Source organism: Malaclemys terrapin, chromosome 3 (genome assembly GCF_027887155.1).
Source record: "Malaclemys terrapin pileata isolate rMalTer1 chromosome 3, rMalTer1.hap1, whole genome shotgun sequence".
Taxonomy (NCBI): domain Eukaryota; kingdom Metazoa; phylum Chordata; order Testudines; family Emydidae; genus Malaclemys; species Malaclemys terrapin.
In genome coordinates this window covers 84,279,704-84,302,742 of record NC_071507.1, presented here as the reverse complement: position 1 = coordinate 84,302,742, position 23,039 = coordinate 84,279,704, and the positions used below count along the sequence as shown (strand labels likewise).

Here is a 23,039-nt window from a genome sequence, read left to right as displayed (position 1 = left end):
TTAGAAGCTTTGGGGGGGAAATCTGGCCACCAGCACTGCAGGCCAGGTGGTACTGGCAGCTTCCACTCCATTTTAAAACACAGCATCTGGTACAGCCCTGAAATACCAGTGTTACCTCTGTTCCCCTAAAAACCAACCCAGGGTCACACTTGTATTCGTTTTATTACGATGCCGCTGTTGGGTCAGATAGAAAAGAGATGGAGCTTATTCATACACGTGCACATTCACCGCATTCATACCCTCATGCACCCACACACTTACACAGGCGGAGAGTTACCAGAGACAGCATGGAGACCGAGAAGCTGAAGCGGGGGAGATCTGGTGTGTCCGCCGGCGGTCACTAATCCAGGCTGCTGAGCAGGTCAAGGAGCGGCAGCTCCTTGTGTGCATGGCTGTTTCCTTTTTCTGGAACTGGGCAGCTCCTGTCATGTACACTGAGTTTCCCTTCTGTGTCCTTCACCGAGAAGCATTCCCAGGCCAGTTCCTTTCATGCATACCAGGTTCTTCTTCTCTTTACAGCACTTCGTGATTGCCTTCTCAGGGCAGATTATATCAGACACACCTGTCTCCGGCCTCCTTTCTCCTTGCAGCTCCTCTCTGCCCAGTCCCACATACGCTCCCTCGTTCACACTCTCTCTGAGGAATGGGATATTACAAAGCTTGGAAGTTCATACAAGTGATAACTTTAAAAGGTTACAGAGCTTGCAAAGGTTACAAAACTTAAAAGGCTATGCTAACAATAACTGAAGTTACAAAATCTGCAAAAAGGTTGCAGAACTTAATCATACAAGTTACAGATCTTACAATTGCATTTGAGCGGAGGATTTACATAACAAGCAGTGCTGTAGCTGAGAAATATTAATACATTGATGGAGTTACTCTAGTTTTCCATCAATGTAATGGCCCAACATGTCCAAAGGGGAAGTTTTTGCAGTAAAATGCCTCTAAATTGTGTATACTTTTCAAAAATGTTTAGCATTTGGTTAAATATTATTCCCCACAAAACCATGAACAATTAATATTCACTTGATAAATGTGATCTTTAGTGACCACCACAGCATTTGCCATGTGGTATGCAAGTGAGAACAATGATTTAACTGGCAGTATTCGAAGATAGTTATCTTGCACTGCATTTCATAGAGGAATACTTTTTCTATGCAGAAGGTTACGAGTGAGGAAAGGCGAAGCTTGATGAGGAGGTTTTTCACTGTGATAGCTTTAGATCAACCTGAGTGAGCAATTTGTAAAACAAAAATCTCCCATGGCATTGGGGCATCAGGCTTCTTTAGAACTGCCAAGATAAACCACCTGCAGTTCAAGCACTCCAGTGTATACTAAATAGCAGGCACTAAAGAAACATAATTGTGCTAAAATTAAAATAAGTTATGACAACTAGACTATTGCACCAAATTTGGTAGTTGTTACTGTGTTAGAAACCATTGAACAAATCATGCTAAAAAAGTACCAGAATCTGTAGCAGCAAGAAAAAAAAGTACAACACAAACACTTGTTAAGAAATCACATATGGACAGTGCAAATCTGTGGAAGTGTAGGACAACATTTTAGATTAACTACAGTCTCCAGTGGCATCAACTTACTGTGCATACAGAACTAGGATTTTGTGTGTCTGGCCATGTATTTTTTATCATGACCCTGCTGGATGGTGGAGATACAATATTCTTCATCTTTCAGTTCTTGTTGCTATTACAGTCTAATTTCTAAGTGTCACTGAATGGTGGGCCATCTAAGAGGCTCTCCAGGATTGCTGAGGATATGTATTCAGACCAGAGACGTTTAGAGACTTTAAAATGCACTTTTAATGATAAATAACAAGAATAAGGACCATATATTTAGCTGGTGTAAATCATTGTGGTTCCACTGAAGTCAATGGAGCTACCCTGATTTACCCTGGCTGAAGATTCAAACCAGAATGTGTGTACTTGTATTTGATGCAGCAAATGGAGTCAGCAAATAACATTCACTATGAATCTGCATTAAAACTTTTATTGGCTAGGAGAGAGAAGTTCTTCCTGAAAGTACAAAGACAATTTTGACATTAGTTTACATTCAATTTAAAATTTTAAAATATATAATATTCAAATGATTAATCAGTATTTTTGCTAGCTGAGTACATTACTGCTAATGACATCATTATTTTTAGGTGAACATTCTGTAGAGTAGTAATTCCCAAACAGTGAGTCCTGACCCACCAGTGGATCACAGGAAGGGACTAGATCGGTTGCCTGTCACTACCCCCCATCAGTTCCTGCCCCATGCGTGCCCGAGAAGCTCTCCCCTGTGTCCTCTGACTTCTAAGAGGCCAGGGCAGCAGGCCGCAGCGTGGGGAATGGGACCTGGCTCCAGTGGCTGACAGTTGAAGCCGAAAACATCACAGAGGTCTGGTAAAGTCAGGGAGCCCATGCCTACCATGACCTCCATGACTAAATGGTATCCTTAATCATCAGGAACTCTGGTTCAAAGTGGTTCATAAAGCTCACAGTGCACTACAAGAAGGGAAAATTTAGCTGACACATGGACCTCTGCCCCTTATGAGTACTTCCATGGGTCTTCAATGTGCACCCAGAGCAGACCGGCCTTTTTAGCCTGTTAAACTGCGACTAGCTGGCCAGCATCCCCTGTCTCGTAGCCCCCTCCACTCACTTACTGGCGTGGAGAGGTGAAACGCTGTAGGGCTGAACAGCTGTTACCAAGGGCAGTGAGATGCTCCGCCTCGGTGTTTGCGCTGCTGCCGCCAGCAGGGATCGGTGCCCTGCATTGTGCAGCTTCTTCCAGGGGCTCTGGGCAGCGCCTCTGGAGACACGTGAGGCCGGTGTGCAAGGAGGCGGCTGCTGGGGTGCTCCCCCGGGCAGCTCCCCCGCTCCCGCCCGGCTGGTGAGTTCCTGACCCACCTTCCCCAGGGCGGGCTCTCACTGAAGGGCCGCGGGAGGCCGGGACAGAGAGACGGGACAACGCTTCCCTTGCCTGGGGCCGCACTTGCTGTTTACAGTTGCTGTAGCTACCGCCGCAGCTCAACGGCTCCAGGCTGCTGCAGGGCTTGGCAGCTCCCCAGCAGGGCGAGGGGCTCTCGCTCCCCGCGGGGCCCCGGGACTGCAGAGAGTGGGACGGGCACAAGGTCAAGGTCCTGGCTGTATAATGCAGCGTCCTCCAGAGAGAGGGACTGCTGATCGCCCGTTTTACGACACTAGGTAGTAGCAGGTGGAGGCTGCTCGGAAAGAGCCACTGCTGAGGTTACAGCGCAGTGGGCCTGCAAGCTTGGAAACTCCCTCCTTGGCCCAGGAGACGCGTCAGGCTTTAGGACTCAAGGGAAAGGCTGTTGCAGCCAGGGTCCAGGTAAGGAAGCCAGTGGCTGGGGGAGAGAGCTGCTGCTCCCGGGAGGCTTTCTGGGGTAGGCAGGCGGGGAAGGGCTGTTGCGCAACGCGGAGAGCCCAGCACCGGCGGGGGAGGAGCTGCAGACGCTGTCAGTAAAAGCTCAGAGCCAGCTGTGTGCTGGGGGGGGGGGGTAGACACGGCACTGGGGGCTAGAGCCAGCCGGCAGCTGTGGGCTGGGGAGGTGAGGTGGGGGAGAGGCACTGGGGATGACGCCCAGAGCAGGTGTAAGCGCTGCAGCGTGTCGAGGGAGCCCGACGCCCCACTGCTAAGAGCCCTGCCTGCCCAGGGGAAGCTCTGCAGCCGTTTTGCTGAGCCCAGGCCTCCGTGAGGAGGGGAGAAGTTGGCGTGAGTCTCATACAGCAGCTCGCCCTCGGCCTCTACTCAGTGTCCTGGGGTGAGTCAGGTGTCTCCAGTGGATATTAACCCTGGCAGAAATCAGGGGTGCACATGACCCCATCTGCCCCCCCCCCCCCAGCATTGCTTCTGCACGCTCTGAACACGAGGATAGGAGAAAAGTCTAAGTGCGCTGAATGGGGAGTTCTATTCATTTCGGGACGGGGGTCATGCCCCACCAGGAGGCTCCCACCTAAGTTCCCGTGGGATGCATGCAACCTGCTGGGATCACCCCTTCTCATTAGCACCTGTGGGTGATGCGGCATGAGCCTGGGCTGCAGGGAAATCCTTCCTTGCTGCCACTTACAGAAAGGGGTTTGCTCCATTTCAAAACATACAGAAGAATGGGCCCATATCCATCAGTAAGGGATTACAGGATCGGGCTCCAGGACTGGAAATAATTTTTGTAAATGAATGTTTGCTCTCAGATTAATTTACAGCAGTGAGTTCTATCAACTCTGCATTGGAGCCTGGAAGACAGCCTGGGTGGTGATGGACAATTTAATTAGGCTGTCTGGTCAGACATTCCTTTGCTGAAATAAACATATTAATTCCTATAAAATCAGCAGACCATTGACGCAAACATACTGCACAACAGGAGTTCAATGAAATAAATTAAAAAATCAATGTACAGAAAATAATTGCTAATTTAAAATCCATAAAAGCAGTTAAGGAAGCATCTGCTACAATATATAGCCCTGAACCTGCAATCAAGTCCATGTAGTTGGCTCTTTGCATGTACAGAGTCCCATTTACTTCAGTAGGTGTCCACCCACACAGCACTAATTGTAGGATTGGGCATAAATGCTCCCCACCTCTCCAATCCCTAATTTTCATATCAAAGCATAACTAGCCTACAGTGAAATGATGTATCAGGAACTTTCAATTAGTTTACATAAGTAGCTATTTTCTGAAGATGTATATATCCCAGCAATCCTAGGAGAGAGGCAAGAAAAAAAATTTTTGGCTGCAAAGATTTTGTTTTTATCTCACAAGGGGAAAAAAAGCAATGTATTACCCTACATTTTAATGAAAATTGTTTTTACTGGAACTGGAAATCAAGGAACTGATTTAAAATTCTGATTACAGTTCTAATCTGTTATTTTAATTATTTAAAAAATAGGTAAAGAAATTTGTTACCAAGTTCACAAGACTTCAGGTGTATCTGAACACAGAGGGACTTGTACACACATGGGTATGTCATCTTTTTACTCCACTGGTATCAAAGCAGAATTGTATTATTATTTTTGAGAGTCACCCCCGAAGAGCTAGGCGAGGGGGTTGTAGTCTGAGCCTGACCAGTAGCCGTCCATCACCCCAAGAGGAGGAAGCCGGATGCAAGTGGTGCTAGGTGACTGCAGGGCCTATTTCTGTTCTTTTGTTCGGTCATGCCTCTGAGCAGAGTTCCTCTGGGTAGTATCCAGTAACTCCTTAAATGCCTTTGAGGAGCAGTGGGTGCTATCGGGGGTTCTTTGCTGAGTGTCCCCTTCCGGTTACTTGATTTTCACCTACGATCTTCACTCCCATCCCTGGGTTTTACATTTGTTGTCCCTCACTGTTACTTGTGGCCTAGGTTTGCTGGCCCCCTCTCCCTCAACTGAGGGGAAGGGCCTTTAGCTCTGAGCAGTAAGGCCGCCATGTCCCAGAACCACATTAAGTACACACCTTCCCACTTCTGCAACAAGTGAAGCAGTGTTCTACAGACAAGAGTCTCCTCCACTGCACAACACTGATTCACCTCCAGAGCACCATCTAGCTTGTGTACTGAATGAAACAGGGTCCTGTGGGAAAAATAGTATGTGATGATCACTTGGATGGATAAAGGCTGTATTATAACACATACACACAAGGGGAACAAATTAAGATTGCATAAGCAACCTGGCATTTACTAATTTTTGCAACCTAATAATGTTTTTTCACATTGGTTTTTTGGGGGGTATAATTTCTTAGTTTTTTAGAAAAGCAAACTGAAAAAAACATAAATTCCTAATCGGGCATTATATTGACCGCCCCATAGGTCATCAGCAGCACTGGAACCTTGAGATCCACCACACAGACCTCCGTCACTTGAGTTAGTGGAGTAACTGGTAGAAGTAGTATGTTGTCATCCTCTAGGTAGCGCCGCACTAGAGGAGAGTGGATCGCTTTGCTGGTGTGTTTCAAGATATTGGCAGGCAACAGACGAATGGTGAGACTCAGGAATCTTCAGTTCCATTCCAAGCTCTGTAAGGGTGTGTTCTGTAGTGGGCACAGATTCTTCTGTCCATTTCCGCCCACGCTTGACCCCTTCTATCTCAAGCCCTCCACCCTATACCTGCCTCAGTCCTGTCTCTTCCCCACCCTGGCTCTTTGTCCTATTTCCAGTCTCTGCTTCTCAGACTGCTTATCCTATTCTTAGTATCCTTGCTAGAAAGTCCTAGTCTTACCTCTCAGGACTATCTGTTCCAATATCCCCTTTCAGTCCCAGTCTCTCAGCAGGTACTTTTCCTAGTTTTGCCCAGCCATTCCCAGTCCCACTACCACCACCCTGGTTCCTTGTCTCCAGTCTCCTTGCTCAGCCAGTCCCAGGTTCCTCTCTATGCCCCAATCTGCCTCTCTTCCCCTGGTTTCCTGTCATCCTCTCCACTTCTCCTGTGTCCTATCCCCATTGGGTCCCAGCATCCCTCCCCGGGCTTTTCATCCACTCTGTATCCCTGCCTTCCCCAGCTTCTTGTCCCACTCTACTCCTCTCAGCAGCGGTGGCTCCAGGCACCAGCTCTCCAAGTGTGTGCCTGGGGCAGCAAGCCGCGGGGGGCGCCCTGCTGGTCCCTGCAAGGGTGGCAGTCAGGCGGCCTTCAGCGGCTTGCCTGCGGGAGGTCCACCAGTCCCGCAGATTCGGTGGCAATTCGGCGGCGGGTACACCGAAGCCGCGGGACCGGCAGACCTCCTGCAGGCATGCCACCGAATCCGTGGGATAGGGGACCTCCCACAGGCATGCCGCCGAAGGCAGCCTGCCTGCCGTGCTTGGAGCGGCAAAAAAGCTAGAGCTGCCCCTGCCTCTCAGCCTCCTCCTCCAAATTCCAGTCTCTGGCTCTTGTCTACAATGTGCTCAAGTACCCGTCTGGGCTGCCTGGGTGCCAGCAGGGGGGTAATTGGGAGCATAGGAGAGACAGGCTTTTTGCTCTCAGTTCTGGTGCCTAATATAAGAACTGTGAGGGGCTGGAGCATGCTCAGTTGCCCTGTGAGAATGGTGCATGCACGGTCTGGTCAGCACTAGGAGCTGTGAGGGGGTAGAGCATGCTCATTGCTCACAGATGTGTTGGAGATTTTAACTTCTAAATCTAAGAAGTCTCTACTGAGCATGTGCAAACTGAGAGTTTTCAAAGGTTTATAACTTGGCCAAATTTGGGTGGATTTTCACAGGAATAGCAAAAGATGCATCTCTGAAACAAAGGCCACCCACCTTCCAAAAATTACAAGCCCCCACTTCAAAGCATGGACAAGCCAACGCTTTTCAAAGAAAAGGTCAGAAATGTTTTAACATGGGCAAAACAACAGATTATTTCCTAATCTCATTCTTGGAAATGACTGAACTGTTTTGGCTGAACATTTCCAAAAAAATTCAACTAGAAGCAGACATCCAGCATGGGACATTTCAACCCAAAGATTTCCAGTTTGGCAACATTATAAGAACCTGTTTTCAGTTGCTTATAATAGAAATGTCAGGCTAATTTAGTAACCGGTGGTGCTACCAGCCACACCTATAATATCATTCCTCAAACAATGCTTTTTTATTTGAGAGAAAGGAGAAGAGCAGAATATTTCACCAGGCACATTTAATTTACCAGGGGAGCACCTAGATAGTACCGTGATGGGTATTACAGAAAACCCCCACACTGACAGACATCTATCTTATTGGTCTTGGATTTCTGAAGAGGCAAATGTGAGTTGCTACTTAAGCTTCTTAATTAAGTGCCTGCTGATAGTGGATATCTCCTCCAGTCAGCATGTTTGTAGCTGAGGGTTTTGTAGTTGATGGCTGCAGTTGTGCTGTTGTAGCACTTCAGTGTAGACACTATCTCAGCAGCCAGGAGGGGTTCTCCCATTGCTGTAATTAATCCACCTCCTCAAGAATTTCTCCGTCAACCTAGCATTGTCTACACCAGGGTTTAGATCCGCTTAACTACGTTGCTCAGGGGGATAGATTTTTCACATCCCTGAGCAAGGTGGCTGGATCAATCTAACTTTTAGTATATACCAGCCCTGAATATCTTCAGTCCAGTTCACCCCCGTCTTATAACTAGACTTGGAAGGATTAGATTTTTATTGGGTAAATGTCAGTAAACATCGATTTCACAGTACACACGCATACTGTTGAAAAAATATTTCCATTGACAATAATCGAAAATACAGATGGGCAAAATAAGAAAAAGGCTGCTTGAGAACTTATTAGGGTTTGATGTAAAGGTATTTACTTTGTATATCTAAACATGTGATGTTGACAGTTTGTGTTTAACCATTATAAAGTGTAACTTTTTGAATCTCAACATCTACTTCATTAATAATTATTGTCTGACCTTCCCGTACCCTCTGACCCCTCCATAACTTCCCACAACAATGAAAATTTAAATAGATTAAAATAAGCTTAAAGCCCATAATTTTGTGCATCTGTGACTATTTAAATTGATAAAAATAGAATAAAATATTTAACAATAAAAGTCAATATTATTGGTCAAAATTATTTAAAAAAAAATCAAATTCTGCCAAGCCTACTTATAACTGATACTCTTGTCCTCACTCCGACTTTGGCATCCAGATCTGGAGCGAGGCAAGTGGTACTAATTATAATAAGTGGATCTGGAAACACTGGATCAGCGATCATGAATTCTCCCAACACTGAGGATCTCAGGAGAGGAAGAAAAGAGAAGGTCAAGGCTCTTCCATTTCTAACCAGTGACAGCCAATAGAATTGGCTGGGGCCTTGAGTGAGATTAATATATGGCATTCAAGGAATTAAGCTTATGCTATGCATGATCAAATCTGGCAGACTGGAAGCAACAGCATGTAATGTCATGTCCAAAGTGCCTGAAAATATTCATTGTGCTTCATTCTCAGCAGCCCAAATCACTAATCACATCAGAGTGATGGATTGTTTGGTGTTTGGCACGTACAATAATTTTATTACTACAGCTCCATGCTTGTCAACTGCACTAGCTCACAAGGAAAGCTTAAAGGAGGCCAGGAGGGGATATTAAAAGAAAACCCTTACGATAAAACCACACTCCAAGTAAAAGTAGTACAAAGTAATCTACAAAATGTACCTTCTCTAGGGCTCATAACTAATAGAAATATTAATTCCTGGAACAGGATTCTAATGTATAAAGTTTGTTAGTGCTAGTCTTTTAACATACAATATGTAGGTTTAGTAGTTCAATGCTGAATATTATATTCTTGCAATTATTCAAATAAGAGAAGTCTACTCTGCTTAAAAATTAAGATAAAATATTATTTACTATGCTAATGTTTTCACTTTCATGTCTGCCAGATAATTTTAATGATCGGGTTTTACTTCTGTCTTGGTTTTCTTTTTCTTCTGTCTCTTCATTCTGCATTCTGTTGTGTTGGCTTTTGGATTCTTAGCCCGATATTCACTATACATACCTTTTAACCAACATAACCTTTTAACTTGATTTTTCAAGGACTCTGGTAACTGAAGTTGCCTCACCTGGGGTGCGACTGACTCCCAGAAACATAAATTGGAATTATGTGTGTGCCCTCAGAGGAGGATGGACTCCTTGGTGCTGACAGACTCTGCACAAGCCACCCTGCCATGCTGTATTTAAATAGAAATTGCCAGTCATGCAGTGCAAATGCTTGTCCTGTAGGCACCAAACTCACGTTTACTTCTGGACTTATCCAGGATTGGAACCCAGCTCTCTGGAGATGAAAGACTAGTGCTAGCCCTGGCAACAGCAAACCCTGTACACTATCTGTGATACACCCTGTACATTCACATAACATACTGATATATGAAATGTTATGGGTACTCTGATGTACTAAAATTTTTGAGTTTCTATTGTAATTTAGCAACAGAGAGTCCTGTGGCACCTTTAAGACTAACAGATGTATTGGAGCATAAGCTTTCGTGGGTGCATGCCCACTTCGTCAGACGCATGGGTGCCACAGGACCCTCTGTTGCTTTTTACAGATCCAGACTAACATGGCTACCCCTCTGATACTATAGTAATTTAAATTTTTGTATTCCAGACACCTTCTGAAACTGGAAGCCTGCATTTCAAACAAGGAAGAAGGTGTTAAACTTTGACTAATTAATATCTTAGTTTAATTTTTTTTCAAATTGTTCATTATTCCCACCTCTCATTTCCCAGGACATCTTGTCTTCTCACTGTCTTCTCCTCTAGCCTGCAAGCACTTAGACCTAACTTTACTCAAATCACATGTCCCATTGAACTCAATGCAGCTACTCACATGAATAAAATTACACATCTAATGCAAACAACAGTGAGATACCAATTGCAAGCTGTTAGAAGCAGAGACCGTATTTTAGGTATTGTACCAGCACCAAGCACATCTCAGTGCTTAACTAATAATAATAATAACTGATCAAGATAAAATGGGTCTGTACATCTTTTTCAAACCACTTAAATTAAAGTCAGGAGAAAAAGTCATTAATTATCCCAGAGCTTAATCTATTGGAGAGCCTATATTGCATTTCATAGAAGGCAGGAAACTGCCTGTGAATCTAATTAAAATATACCTGGAAGACCCCACTAAGTTCAACTGATGAAATACTTTTAAAAATCAACTATGTAGAAAATGGAGCAGCCAGCCATTCTCTCAGAGAGGAGGACTGAGAGGTTAAGAAAGTTTAAAACAGGGAAATGTGCTTTTTTTTGTCCCACAGCTTTCAGATGCCCTAATCTTCTTAATCACATGAATCAAAGAGAATGGGCTGTAAGTCATGAGTGTATTTTCCCCTTCCTTTTATAACTAAACTTTCTTCTGAGTAACCTAAACCTGTCAATTTTTCAGTAGTGCATTTTTTGCATAATCATCTTCTGTTCTCTATGTTTCTTCTGTGGTGTTTGGCCACTAAGCAGATTTTTCTGATCCTAAAGGCTTACGGTGAAGCTAAGGGACTAGTCAGCTCACTTCTGAAGGATGTTTTTGGTGTTGAAAAGTATATTTTTTGCAATATACCTTTAGATCTGCTTCCCATCTGTGTGACACTTTAGAACTTAATAGTGAGCAGTTGGCAGGCAGGACACTCCAAGTGGTAGAAATGTGGGATTTTGTTTTTGTTTTATTGCGTGTTTCCTGACTGCATAATATTATATTTTGACAGTTATTATGGATGGAAGAGCCTTTGCCTTCAGCCTGAAAAAAAGCTCTGGGATTTAAAAAAAAATGGAGGCAGTCAGTAGGATCCACTCGGGCCATCGCTTTAGCACTGCATGTTTATTTTCAACTGCATTCACTGTATGTCCATAGGTTGGAGTTCAGAAAGCGGGATATGGAAGCAGATACTCTCAAAGATGAAGACCATATGGCTGAGTGGACTGCCAATGATCCAGCAAGACTGGTGCCATCTCCTAGCAAAATCACTGAGAAGGCCATGTGCTTTTTGCCCCCGGGCCAGATAAACAGCACAAATGGCTCATTCAATGAGCAGTTTACACCTTTCTGCTACTCTGCTGACAGCAGTATGATGGGCAGTAATGGCAGCTCATCAGATAACAGGTTCCATGGCCAAGCTTTTCAGGATGCAAAACAACTCAATTATTTGGCCAGCTCTGCTCTTTTTCCTCATTTGTTGGCATCCAGCATAACTCAGACTGGAATTGTCCAGGGCAGTAAAAGTAGTGACTTGGAAACACTCAGTCCTGTTGCTGCTGCTCCTGCTCCTCAGATAAGTCAGGAACCCGCATGCTACAGAAACATGGAACAGGTGGGTTTGCTTTAAGCATTCGTTGCATTTCAATGGAGTATGATCACGCCCGGTTTTTGAAGACTACACAAATAACATCTAATGCATTGTCCTAAGAAGGAACAGGTCTGCTAATTTTTGTGTCTGCAATGGAGAGGCTTTAGTGGCAATGCCAGGATGTGGAGTGTGACCCTGTGTCTGATTATGCTGTTTTAAAGCCATCAAGGCAATAAAATGCTGCTTTGTTATGATACTTTGTAGTAGCAAATTCCTTTTTCTAAGAACAAATCAGTTTGTTCACCCCTTGTTCCTGTCATTTTGATGTTTATTCCTCTCCACTTCCCTCCTTTAGGAAGAATTCCAGACTTTGGTAGCACAATATCATGTATGTGACAATGATATGGAAAACCAAAGTTGGGCGTTTTGTTTTTTTCAGTGATCACTATTCTCTGTCTTCTTCCTATGCCTTTTTTCTTTTCTCAACTTTTGTGTCTTTTTCCTCTGTTTTTCTCCGACACCTCCTTCTCTTCCCTTTTGACTGTCCCTTTTCTCTTTTTTCTTCTTTTAGGGCAGACAGACAGCTGGACAAGAGTAGCTCTGTACTGTTTCCTGCACCAAAGCAGCCTGCTGCACTGGGTTTCTAACTACCAAATAAAACTGCACTATGGACACCACCTATAATAGGCAACAGCTTATCTGAAATGTAGGGTACGTCTACACTGGGAATCTTCAGCACTTTCCCCACCATTGTGCAGCGCAACTAGAGATAGCAATGACAGAAGCAGTGGTGTTGACGAGGCACAGACTTTATTTTACTACTGCCACACCTGGGAAATGCCTGGTAATAGACCAATGTTGGGAAAAGTGCTATTGTGAACAAGGCCCTACTTGAAGACTATGTCTAGCAGGAAAATGGAGTTTGCTGGGGCTTAGTTATTTAAGATTAGGTTGCCGTGTAGATGGTCTGCAACATTTTCTGTGAGGTGTAAACTTATCTTCAGTTTATTGTCAGGCAGTTAAAATCTGGCATAGGGTCCTGGAGATCCTAGATTTTCCTGTAGGCCCTTGCCTCTGACTTTCTGAAATGCTTTTGCTAGAGACTCCTACAGAGAAAGAACATGTTTGAGTGGCTTCTGTGTATGGTGCTTCCCCAGAGAGGCCAGAAGGGGCAGCAGGAGAATGAAGATAATGCTCTCAGTCAGGCTGCTAGGGAAATACCAGATGCAGAAATAATACAGTCACATTATTACTGTTTGTTTAATTCCTGAAATGAGTTAGGCCTTCACAGAATGTAAAGAAGACATGGCCCCTACCCCAAAGAGTTTGCAGTCTAAGCAAAGATGAAAGGCAAGGAGGACAAATTGAAGGGGTGGTGTAATGGAGGGAGGATAGGGGTTATGCACAAAGACTAGAATCAGGTTTCAGAGTGGTAGCCAGGTTAGTCTGTATCAGCAACAACAACGAGGAATCCTTGTGGCACCTTAGAGACTAACAAATTTATTTGGGCATAAGCTTTCATGGGCTAGAACCCACGAAAGCTTATGCCCAAATAAATTTGTTAGTCTCTAAGGTGCCACAAAGACTAGAATATTGCTTTTTCTCTGCTAGGTTATGAGCTATTCCCTCTCCACTCCGCAAGGCTTAACTCATTCCTGCACTGCTAGGGGCTGGAGGTTTTGTTCAACAGAGAGGACAGAGGAAGCAGGGCAGTGAGGGGAACAGCCAAAAAGCAGAAGGGGAGAGATGGGAAGGAGACAAACAAGGTGAATGGGGAGTGCACAAGTGAAGGAGAGAGAAAGAAGGAGAGAATGACTAGAAGGAGCAGTGGACAGTTTAGTAGCAGCATTTTAATTTGGGGCAGATTTGGGTCTCCGTTTCTCTGGACCAGGAGTTCTATGGAGGTAGGGAGTTGTGTTGGGGATAGAAGGATAGCGCCTGACCTGTTCTATTCCGTAATAGTTTAATGCTTGAAGTGCCTATGACTGTGACACTAACAGCTGTAGAGTGCTGAAAGTCCTGAAATTTTAGGGGCACTCTTAAATCTCTCCTTTCTACCTGTTCTCTCTCTTCTTCTATGACCCCCACCCAGCCCAAATTCACAGAGTGCCAAGCAGGTAAGGCATTTTCAGCATGTGGAAAGAGTGGAACATGGCTATCTATCTATCTTACTATGGCACTTAGATGCCCTAAGTGAATCACAGCCTTATTGTGCTAAGCATTATGCATATATGTAGTAAGAGACAGTCTCTGCCCTGACCAGCTCAGAGTCTAAATAGAAGGGCAAATGGGACAGAGAAGTGAAGTGACTTGGCCAATGTCACTCAGCAGGTCAGCGGCAGAGCTGAGAATAGAACCCAGGTTTACAGAGACACCTACAAATCCCATTGGCTTTTGTGAGAGTTGTATGTGCTCAGTACTTCTGCAAATCAGGTCATGAATTATTGACATAGCTCAGAAATCTGCCAGCAAACGTGTTTCATTCTACTGATGTAGCTTATTCTAATAGAGCTGGTTGAAATGTTTAAAACACTTGAAATTTCAAGGAAATTGTTTTGCAGAAATGTTTTACTGCTTTTTGACTGGCTTATAGAGTGGTCTAAATTTTCAAAGAAAAATGTTCTGGAAAAATTTCATTGTTTTTTAAACGTGTGTATTTTTCTACCAGCAATAATACTGAATAACACTATGAAATAATTCACTCTTGAATATGTTTTTAACTATGTGTGATTTGACTGTAAAAACTGCAATAAGACATCAAAGCTTGGGAAATACTGTCAAGATTAAAATTGTGTTTAATTTTTTTTCCATATACGTTACTAACAGTATCATAGACTATTGCAAATGAAAGAATTTAAAAACTCTACTTTTCATCATTTATGTGGTTAATTTACATTTAGAATTTCACTCAAGTTGGACAGTGAAAAAATGGTCAGTTTCACTTCCTGATTCTGATACCCTAGCACAGAGCTGTGTGCAGGACTATTTTTAAAATCTTGGCTCCCATCCTGCCCTGCAATACCAACTCCCACCGGGTCCCACATAGTTTCTTGCATTTTTATCCCACTCCCACCCGCAAAACCCTTAGATCCCACAAATCCCGCAAGAAAGACAAATTCCCCCGCGTCGCTAAAAAAAATCAAAAAATGGTCAGTTTATATATATGTATACATATATATAAACTGACCATTTTTTGATTTTTTTTTATATGCAGATATATATATGCGGATATATATATGCGGAATTCAGACACAATTTTTACCATTAAAAGAATAAAAAAAATCTTGCTTAAACCATGTAAAAATACTTCAACTCCTGTTATAATGGACATGAAATCTCTTTCTATCCCTTATTTAAATTTAAGTATTAAAACCTTTATTTAAAAAAAAGAAAAACTTGCTTTTCATTGCTGAAATTCTATTTATGACAAACTGATGAGAGATATAGTGTTTAGCCACAAATTACTGCGGTCTGGTTTTTTTTTTTTTTTGGTTGTTGCTTTTTTTTGCCCACCCAATCCCTCCCGCAATAAAGTACAGTTTATCTGCTCCCAGAATTATGCCAGCGGGTCCTGCAGGACCCATGGGCTCCCAATCCCGCTGCAAGGCTCTAACCTGTCACACTGCTGTTTTCTTTGAGCGTTATATCTGCAAAAAAATATTTAAATACAAATACACTCTCTTTTTATTGGAATAAAACAATGGAATCACCTTTTAAAAAAACCAAACACCTCAAAACTAGACTCCGAAAAGAAAGATTCCTTCCTGTTAAAAGGGAGAGATGAGCATATTTTAATTCATTTTGTTGGTGCTATTTACAGAGCCCAGGGCAGCAGGAAATTGTGATGATGGAACAGATGGAGCAGCTGCAAAGGCTGGTAACTGAACAACAGAAAATCATCACATACTATAACCCAGGTACTACCGGGATTTCCTCCTAAGAACTCAGTACTGTACGTGGCAGCTGTTCACATTCCTACAATGAAATGCTGTAGTTCCCAGAATAAATTCAAGCTATGATATGAGGTTGGTCGGAGGAAGTAGAAGGATCTTCATCCGAGAGTTGTACTAAAATATTTTATTCACACCACAAAAATGGTAACTCCAGAAAACTTTTCTTTGACTTAAAGTATTTCCTACAGACATTTCATGTGTAAAAGTGCATTTCTGTTTAATACTAACAGACATTCATGTATGTGTGTCGACTAAAGTTTAGATTAAAATCCATTAGTGTTGTAATAAATTTTAGTGTAGTGGGAGGCACTGCTAAAACCTAAAATATCTTCTTTCTCATTATATCAAAACTAGATGAGAAGGGGAAGGGAAGGGATTCAGCAGACAGGGCTTCTAGTGCTGGTAATTCAGTCTCTTCCCCACAATACAAGATTATAATATAACTTCCAGAACAGCTTCGTCCTTAATGGTAGCAGTGCCAGAAAATGTCATCAGCATAGCAGATAAGAAAAGGAGAATCCATCCTCTGCAGGGATTTCCTTGCCCCCCTCCCAACTTTGGAATGGGTGTGGTTCCACAGTGCAAGTGAGACTGGATATGTAAGGGACCAGCTGGGAACTTCACCCACTGCACCGAGTCTGGTTTTGCAGGGTCCCTCTGCATGAGTGCAAGCAGGGGGAAGTAGAGAATGAGGCACAGAAAAGCCAAAGGATCTTTGAATTGGTTCCCTCCTGGAGGTGTTCCACCAGGGGGGAACAGTTTTTTCCTTTGGACAGGGCTTCACAGTGCCCCACTGGCAGACATTGCCTGCGGTATGTACATCTGTACATTGCTCTGGCATCCTGGCCTCCCCTCTCCACTTTCTGGGCTACATTACCCAATTTGGGGATTGCAAGTATCTTGTGCTGCTGAGATGCCTTGAGGACAAACTTTCCACTGCTGGTGGTCTGCAGCTGTGGGACATGCCATAACGTATGCTAGGCTAAACTCTAGTTCATCAAGAACCCATGAACAATGATTCCTGCAATGTTGTAATCATGGATCACCTGCATCCCTTAGAAAAGGTCTTCTATCACAATTCTGAATAGGTTTGGCAAAATGCTTAGGATTGCAGAGCTCACAAGTAGCTTTAAACTGTTCAAACAGCACTTACGATGCAAATGTCACTAATTTTGGACAGGGTCATATTTTATGTGGTTAAACTGCTGTTAAATGATTTCTCCATCCTTTTAGTGACACAGGCTTTTTCCAACACCAGGCATGCATGTCCTTCCATCTTCCCCCACCTCCTTCCCTTCGCAAAAAATACAGGCAGTGCAGTCATTGTAAAGAAAATCATGTTCCATTTGTGTCCCTCATATATAGTATAGTATGAAGCAGTACAGAATTCTTTGCGTATCTGTGGGTTACCATGGTGTGTTTTTGAGTAGGGATGTCAGGGTGTAAAATTATGGGACTAGCTTCAGACTGCAATGTGGTTGCTTTGGTAGTGGGGAAGTGCTGGAACAAACAGGTTTTGACTCTTTAAATCCCTGAGTTCTGGTGGAAAATATAATTCAACATTTGATACTTTTTTACTCTTGTATAGCTCAGAACTGGTTTTTCACTGTGTGTGTGTGTGTGAGAGAGAGAGAGAGAGAGAGAGAGAGAGGGAAACCTAGATTCCAATGGACAACCTGCATGCCCTGACTCAGACTTGAGTCAAGCAGGTCTTGGCTAAGGTGAGGTAATATCTTTTATTGGACCAACTTCTTTTGGTGAGAGAGACAAGCTTTCAAGCCACACAGAGCTCTTCTTCAGCTCTGGGAAAGATACTGAGAGCGTTACAGCTAAATACAAGGTGGAACAGATTGGTTAGCATAAGTAGCTAGCTCATATTCTAAGGGACCAATCAAGGTAGAGTGGCCTGTTAACACCTTTGCAGTCATAGGACAAAAAGGGGGTTAGTGGATTATAGATTTGTAATAATCCATAAATCCAGGGTCATAACTCTGTTAATCACTAAAAATCATGGATTCAACAGAGCTCTTGAATGGTCCAGTAAAAGATATTACCTCACCCACCTTGTCTCTCAAATATCCTGGTACCGAAACAGCTATAACTATACTGCATAGGTCTTGGTTAGAGCATTCAGCAGCGACCGATGATCCTTAAGGATGTTATGGGTGTCTCTTGCATGGTCCATCTTCTGTGATTGTAGGGGACTGGGTGTTAAATGGACCTTCACGCTGCTATCTTTTTATATTTCTATAATGCAGAAATAATGATTGGTAAAGAAATAAAAACTTGACTTAAAAATTAGACCGTCAGGAAATAATATGTGCAATTCATAATGATTCTTGGTAAAATGTGGTCCACACCTCTGCATTTCTCACTAGACCCAAGATATTGTTCCACTAGATAATAGAATGAGTGAATTGCAAAGCTTCATTGGTTCACAGAGGGAGCATTTTGCAATCAAAGGTGTAAATCTTTTTCAGTTTCACTTCCCCCACTCCTGCTGTACTATGTATAGGAAACATTCTTGACAAAAGATAATTAAGTCCCTCTATCCCTGTGGTGGGCAAACTTTTTGGCCTGACTGCCACATCCGGGAATAGAAATTGTATGGTGGGCCATGAATGCTCACAAAATTGGGGTTGGGGTGCAGGAGGGGGTGAAGGCTCTGGTTGGGGGTGGGCTCTTGGGTGGGGGTGGGGATGAGGAGTTTGGGGTGTAGGAGGGTGCTCTGGACTGGGACCGAGTGGTTCAGAGGGCCGGAGGGGGATCAGGGTTGGGGCAGGGGTACAGGAAGGGGTGCAGTTTCCAGCTGGGAGTGCGGGCTCTGGGGTGGGGGCTGGGGATGAGAGGTTTGGGGTGTAGGATGGTGCTCTGGGTTGGGATCAAGGGGTTTGGAGAGCGGGAGGAGGAATCAAGGCTGGGGCAGGGGGTTGGGGCATGAGGAGAGGCTCATGGGTGCAGGCCCTGAGCAGCGCTTACCTCAAGCAGCTCCCGGAAGCAGTGGCACGTCCCTTCTCCAGCTCCTACGCGGAGGTACGGCCAGGCAGCTCTGCACACTGCCCCATCCGCAGGCACTGCCCCTGCAGCTCCCATTGGAGCGCGTAGGAGCTGGAGCAGGGCCATGCGGCTGCTTCCAGGAGCTATGTGCTGCAGCCCCAACCCTGCACCCCGGCCAGAGTGCTGGAGCCGTGGCCGAGCTGCATGGTGTGGCCCCCAACCCAGCGCCCCAGCTGGAGCACTGGAGTGGGGCAAGCCCCAGACCTCGCTTCCCAGCGGGAGCTTGCGGACCAGCTTAAGACAGCTCGCGGGCCATAGTTTGCCCACCCCTGCTCTATCCCTGTTTTATTTTTACAATAGTGCCTCACATGTACATGAAGAAACAGAACATGGGTAGTTTGGACAGAATTATTTATAATCTAAATTCAAGTTTCAGTCAACATATAAGGAACAACTGCTTGTAAAGCTTCATTCATGTTAATCTTTATATTAGGTACAGCTAAGTATAAGAAAATAATTTTAAGGGTTGGAGAATCTATTTGGCTTTTGTATATATCACAATTTTAAACTGATTTAAGACAGCATTCCCTACTTCCACTGGAGTCAGTAGGAGTTTACTATCAACTTTAGTGGGAGCAAGATCAGGGCCCTTAGACTGTAGATTTTGTAAAAAGAAATAATCAGATCCTCTGCTGGCATAAATTGGCATATCTCCACTTAAGTCAATGGAGCTATGCTGATATACATCACCTAACGTTACATCTAGGTTTTTGACTTGTTTAACTAGAATTCCAGCCCAATGGAATGAAAGGATTTAGAACGGCTGAGTTCTGACAGACCCTCCATTTGGTAATGGGGCCGGGGGGGGGGGGGGAGTTTCCTTTCCAACCTGACATATACATTAGAGATTATCAGAATCTTTCCAATGGCTTCAACTTTCAGAATCTTTGGAAATGTCCAAGCTCTGGGGTTCCACTTCATTTCTTCTCACCCTTAGAGAATTAAAGATCTTTCTATAGGAACTTCGAAAAGTCGGACTTGAGAAGCAGTACACGATGGGGTCCAAAGCACTGTTGAGATAGGTCCAGCAGATAGTAACATCAAATACATTCACAGCAAAACGAAAAGCTGCACAACTTTCAAAGCTTTGGAGAATATACACAAGCACTCTGCCCAACACGCTAGGCAGGAAGCAAATTCCGAACACCACCACTACTGCAATCACTAACAACATAGCTTTCCGCAGCTTAGGTTGACTGCTCAAATCACGGGGGCTCTTCTTCAGCTTCCGGATGATGCCAACTGTGCAAAACAAAATGAGGCCAAAGGGAATGAGAAACTCCAAAAAGAATACGATGACATGCCAGATGCTGTAGAAGTTGGCTTCTCCTTGTAGGGTGAAACTGCGGCACTCCGTGGAGTTTTTGGGTCGAGGAGCAACCAGGATCTCAACAGTCAATCCAATTGCTAAAAGCCAAACCAAGCAAGCAATGACTTTAGCATTCCTGGCTGTGAGCGAGCTGGTTTTATTGTTAGGGTGGACCACCCGGAAATAGCGATCCAGAGCCACAGCAGTGAGAAATGCGATGGAGACTGCTTGGGAAAGAGAGAGTGCGAAGAGTATTACTGAACAGAGTCGCTTTCTATAATCCCATGTCTCTATAATGCTAAACCTGAGAGCAAGCACCAGTCGAAACGGCAGGCAAATGTTCAGCAAGACGTCTGCAATAACCAGGTTGAGCAAGTAGACAGCGTGTGACTTCCAAATTTTCAAACGGAAGTAGAACGTCCAAAAAGCAATAGCATTGCTTGTGAGTCCCAGCCCAAATTCCAAAATTAGTAGGATGTGCATGGCTATTTCCACAGGCTCATTGTAAACCGAGCAGTTAGAACTTGTCATTTTCTGCTGGCTCCTCAAAAGGACTGAAAAACTGAAACCCCTCTGGATCGTGTTACACTTTAAAGCCCCCAAAAAAAGGGTTTCTTTTCCTCCTAATACTGTAATTACTTCTGCATTTCTCAGAGAAGGAAGTATACCATCAGCATCAGGAGGTCAAAAGTAAACACTATTAAGCATCATTAAATAAAATGTAAAGTGTACTACGTATGTGTGTATATTTATACATACCTATAGATGTGTGTACACAAAACCACATACAGAATGGTTTCCCAGACATGAAATCTTGGCCTGAATCTGCACCTCCTGTGAAGCACTGAGCATTCAACTCCCAGTGAAACAATGTGAGTTGAGGATGCTTAGCTCCTTGTATGATCTGGCTCTATTTATGCTTTACAGATGTAAAACCCCAGAAAAGTGTTAAGTGTTATTTAGTCTTCCATGGTACAAACATGTCACTATTATATTGCCATCCTTTTTAGGGAAAAGAAAATATGGCGATTTATTGAGAAAATCAGTATCCCAATAAGAGAGATGATTCCATTTTAATGTCTACCACTTCTATGCAGCTAAAAAAAGAGGGGGGTGACATGTTTCTGCATGTCTGAACAATGGTACTTCAAGTCTCGTTACTAACGAGTCACTAGCACTGGATTAAGTGACACTAATTACACTGCCGTTCCCAGAGAATATACTGGAAATGCAGTAACATAATGTCACATGATTTCTTCCCCAGTGTGCTTAAAATGACTCCAGTTTCTGGAACTGAAAGTCATTGAACATTTTTTTTTTAACCCAAATGACACTTCTTCTCTCTCTGACTCTTTTCTCTCTGTGTACACACACACACACACACACACACTATCTGTTGTGGTTTTTTCTACAGTACCCTTCTCCTCATAGGCGCCAACTCTGTGGGAACGCCAGGGCCAAGCTCCCCTCCCCCCAGCACCTCCCGTCCGCCAGCAGCCCTGCCAATCAACTCCTTCCCTTCCCTCCCAGTGCCTCCTGCCCGTCGCGGATCAGCTGTTCCATGGCGTGCAGAAGGCGCTGGGAGGGAGGGGAAGAAGCAGGAATGGGGCTTGCTCAGGAGAGAGGTGGGACTGGGTGGGAAGAGGCAGGATGGGGGCGGAGCAGTGGTGGGAAGATGTGGGGCAGGGGTGGGGGACTGGGGGAAGGGGTGCAGTGGGGGCGGGGCCTAGGGTTGAGTGGGGGTTGAGCACCCCCAGGGAAAGTTGGAAGCTATGCTTCTTCTCCTAGAATTGCTCAGCTTTCTCCACAGGACTGACTGCTTTCTCCAAGCCCTTCAGAGGGTAGCAGTGGGAAGCACACTTGATTGGTGCTTCACAGGGAGAGAGTCAGCCAAACGCCAGTTGCTCTCTTTCCCTGGCTGTTTGCAGAAGGAGCCTGTGATTGGCGAGCGCCTATCTAGGAATCCAGGAGCCACCCAGTATCAAGGGGTAGCCGTGTTAGTCTGTATCTACAAAAACAACAAGGAGTCTGGTGGCACCTTAAAGACTAACAGGAGCCACCCAGAAATCCAAGGGAAAAGCTGTGAATTCCTGGAAAATGTAGAACAGGTGGGGAGATGCAGAGGTGTCTTCCCTAATTCTGGGGTGCTCCAGGGGCTGGTGCAGCCCCAGGTACAAGTTAGAGAAGCCCCAGGGTGGCCTTTGCTGTGGGCTTTGCTGCAGCCTAGAGTAACTGGAGCACAAAGTGCTCTAGCCATCCCCACTCCTGATCTGCTCCTAGCCATGCCCCTACGCCAGGGATGTGTGTGAGGGTGGTGAAGGGCTCTTGGCCCTGTGCTGGGATAATTTCTTAGAGGGGTATTGCAGACCTTTCATGCTGTTGCAGTTGCTTAAAAGGGCTGTTTTGGGGGGCAGAATCTGTCCCCATGCCTCACAATACCCACACGAGGTGCCGTAGGTGAGCAGTGTCCCTCTTCTGAGAGTCTGCTCCAAGTGTGGAAGAAGAAGGCTCCAAGTTGGGAGTGTGCACAGGAGTTAAGTGTAGCTGTCAGGAATGGTTTGTGAGGGGTGCAACAGCATAGAAGAGACAGATGGGTGAGGTGAGGAAGAATTTAGTTGGTGTTGGTCCTGCTTTGAGCAGGGGGTTGGACTAGATGACCTCCTGAGGTCTCTTCCAACCCTGATCTTCTCTGATTCTAAGTGCCAGTGGCTGCAGTAGGCAGCTAGCTGAGGTTTCGGTAATGACAGAGAAGAGAGAAGGAATCTGAGAAGTTGCAGTTTAGAGGAAGATGCACTGCATCTGTCTACGAGGAAGGCAAGTCCTCGGTATTTTTGCCAGCAAGTTAAAAAAGTATGGATTGGATGAATGGACTAGAAGGTGGAAAGAAAGCTGGCTAGATTGTCAGGCGCAACGGGTAGTGATCAATGGCTCGATGTCTAGTTGGCAGCCAGTATCAAGAGAAGTGCCCCAGGGATCGGACCTGAGGCCAGTTTTGTTCAACATTTTTATTAAT

At 44.6% G+C, this 23,039-nt stretch overlaps 2 protein-coding genes across 3 annotated transcripts in view; one reads left to right on the top strand and one right to left on the bottom strand.

The window, feature by feature from the left end:
- The first annotated feature begins 2,862 nt into the window (after nucleotides 1-2,862).
- The window catches only part of LOC128834810 (centromere protein J-like), a 66,588-nt gene continuing 46,411 nt past the window's right edge, over nucleotides 2,863-23,039 (top strand). Inside the window, exons 1-5 of one of the 2 annotated variants that reach the window (XM_054023925.1) lie at nucleotides 2,863-3,351; nucleotides 4,907-4,978; nucleotides 5,899-5,971; nucleotides 11,275-11,731; nucleotides 15,528-15,624. In XM_054023925.1, the coding sequence (XP_053879900.1) occupies nucleotides 4,975-4,978; nucleotides 5,899-5,971; nucleotides 11,275-11,731; nucleotides 15,528-15,624 (631 nt within the window). In that variant the 5' untranslated portion in view covers nucleotides 2,863-3,351; nucleotides 4,907-4,974. Of the gene's footprint in view, nucleotides 3,352-4,906; nucleotides 4,979-5,898; nucleotides 5,972-11,128; nucleotides 11,732-15,527; nucleotides 15,625-23,039 lie in introns of both variants that reach the window. The other variant, XM_054023926.1, reaches the window with a different exon arrangement.
- GPR31 (G protein-coupled receptor 31) lies at nucleotides 19,052-20,572 on the bottom strand. Its single transcript, XM_054023928.1, has one exon. It carries the CDS (start codon nucleotides 20,555-20,557, stop codon nucleotides 19,589-19,591), a length of 969 nt encoding a protein of 322 aa, XP_053879903.1. The 5' UTR covers nucleotides 20,558-20,572; the 3' UTR covers nucleotides 19,052-19,588.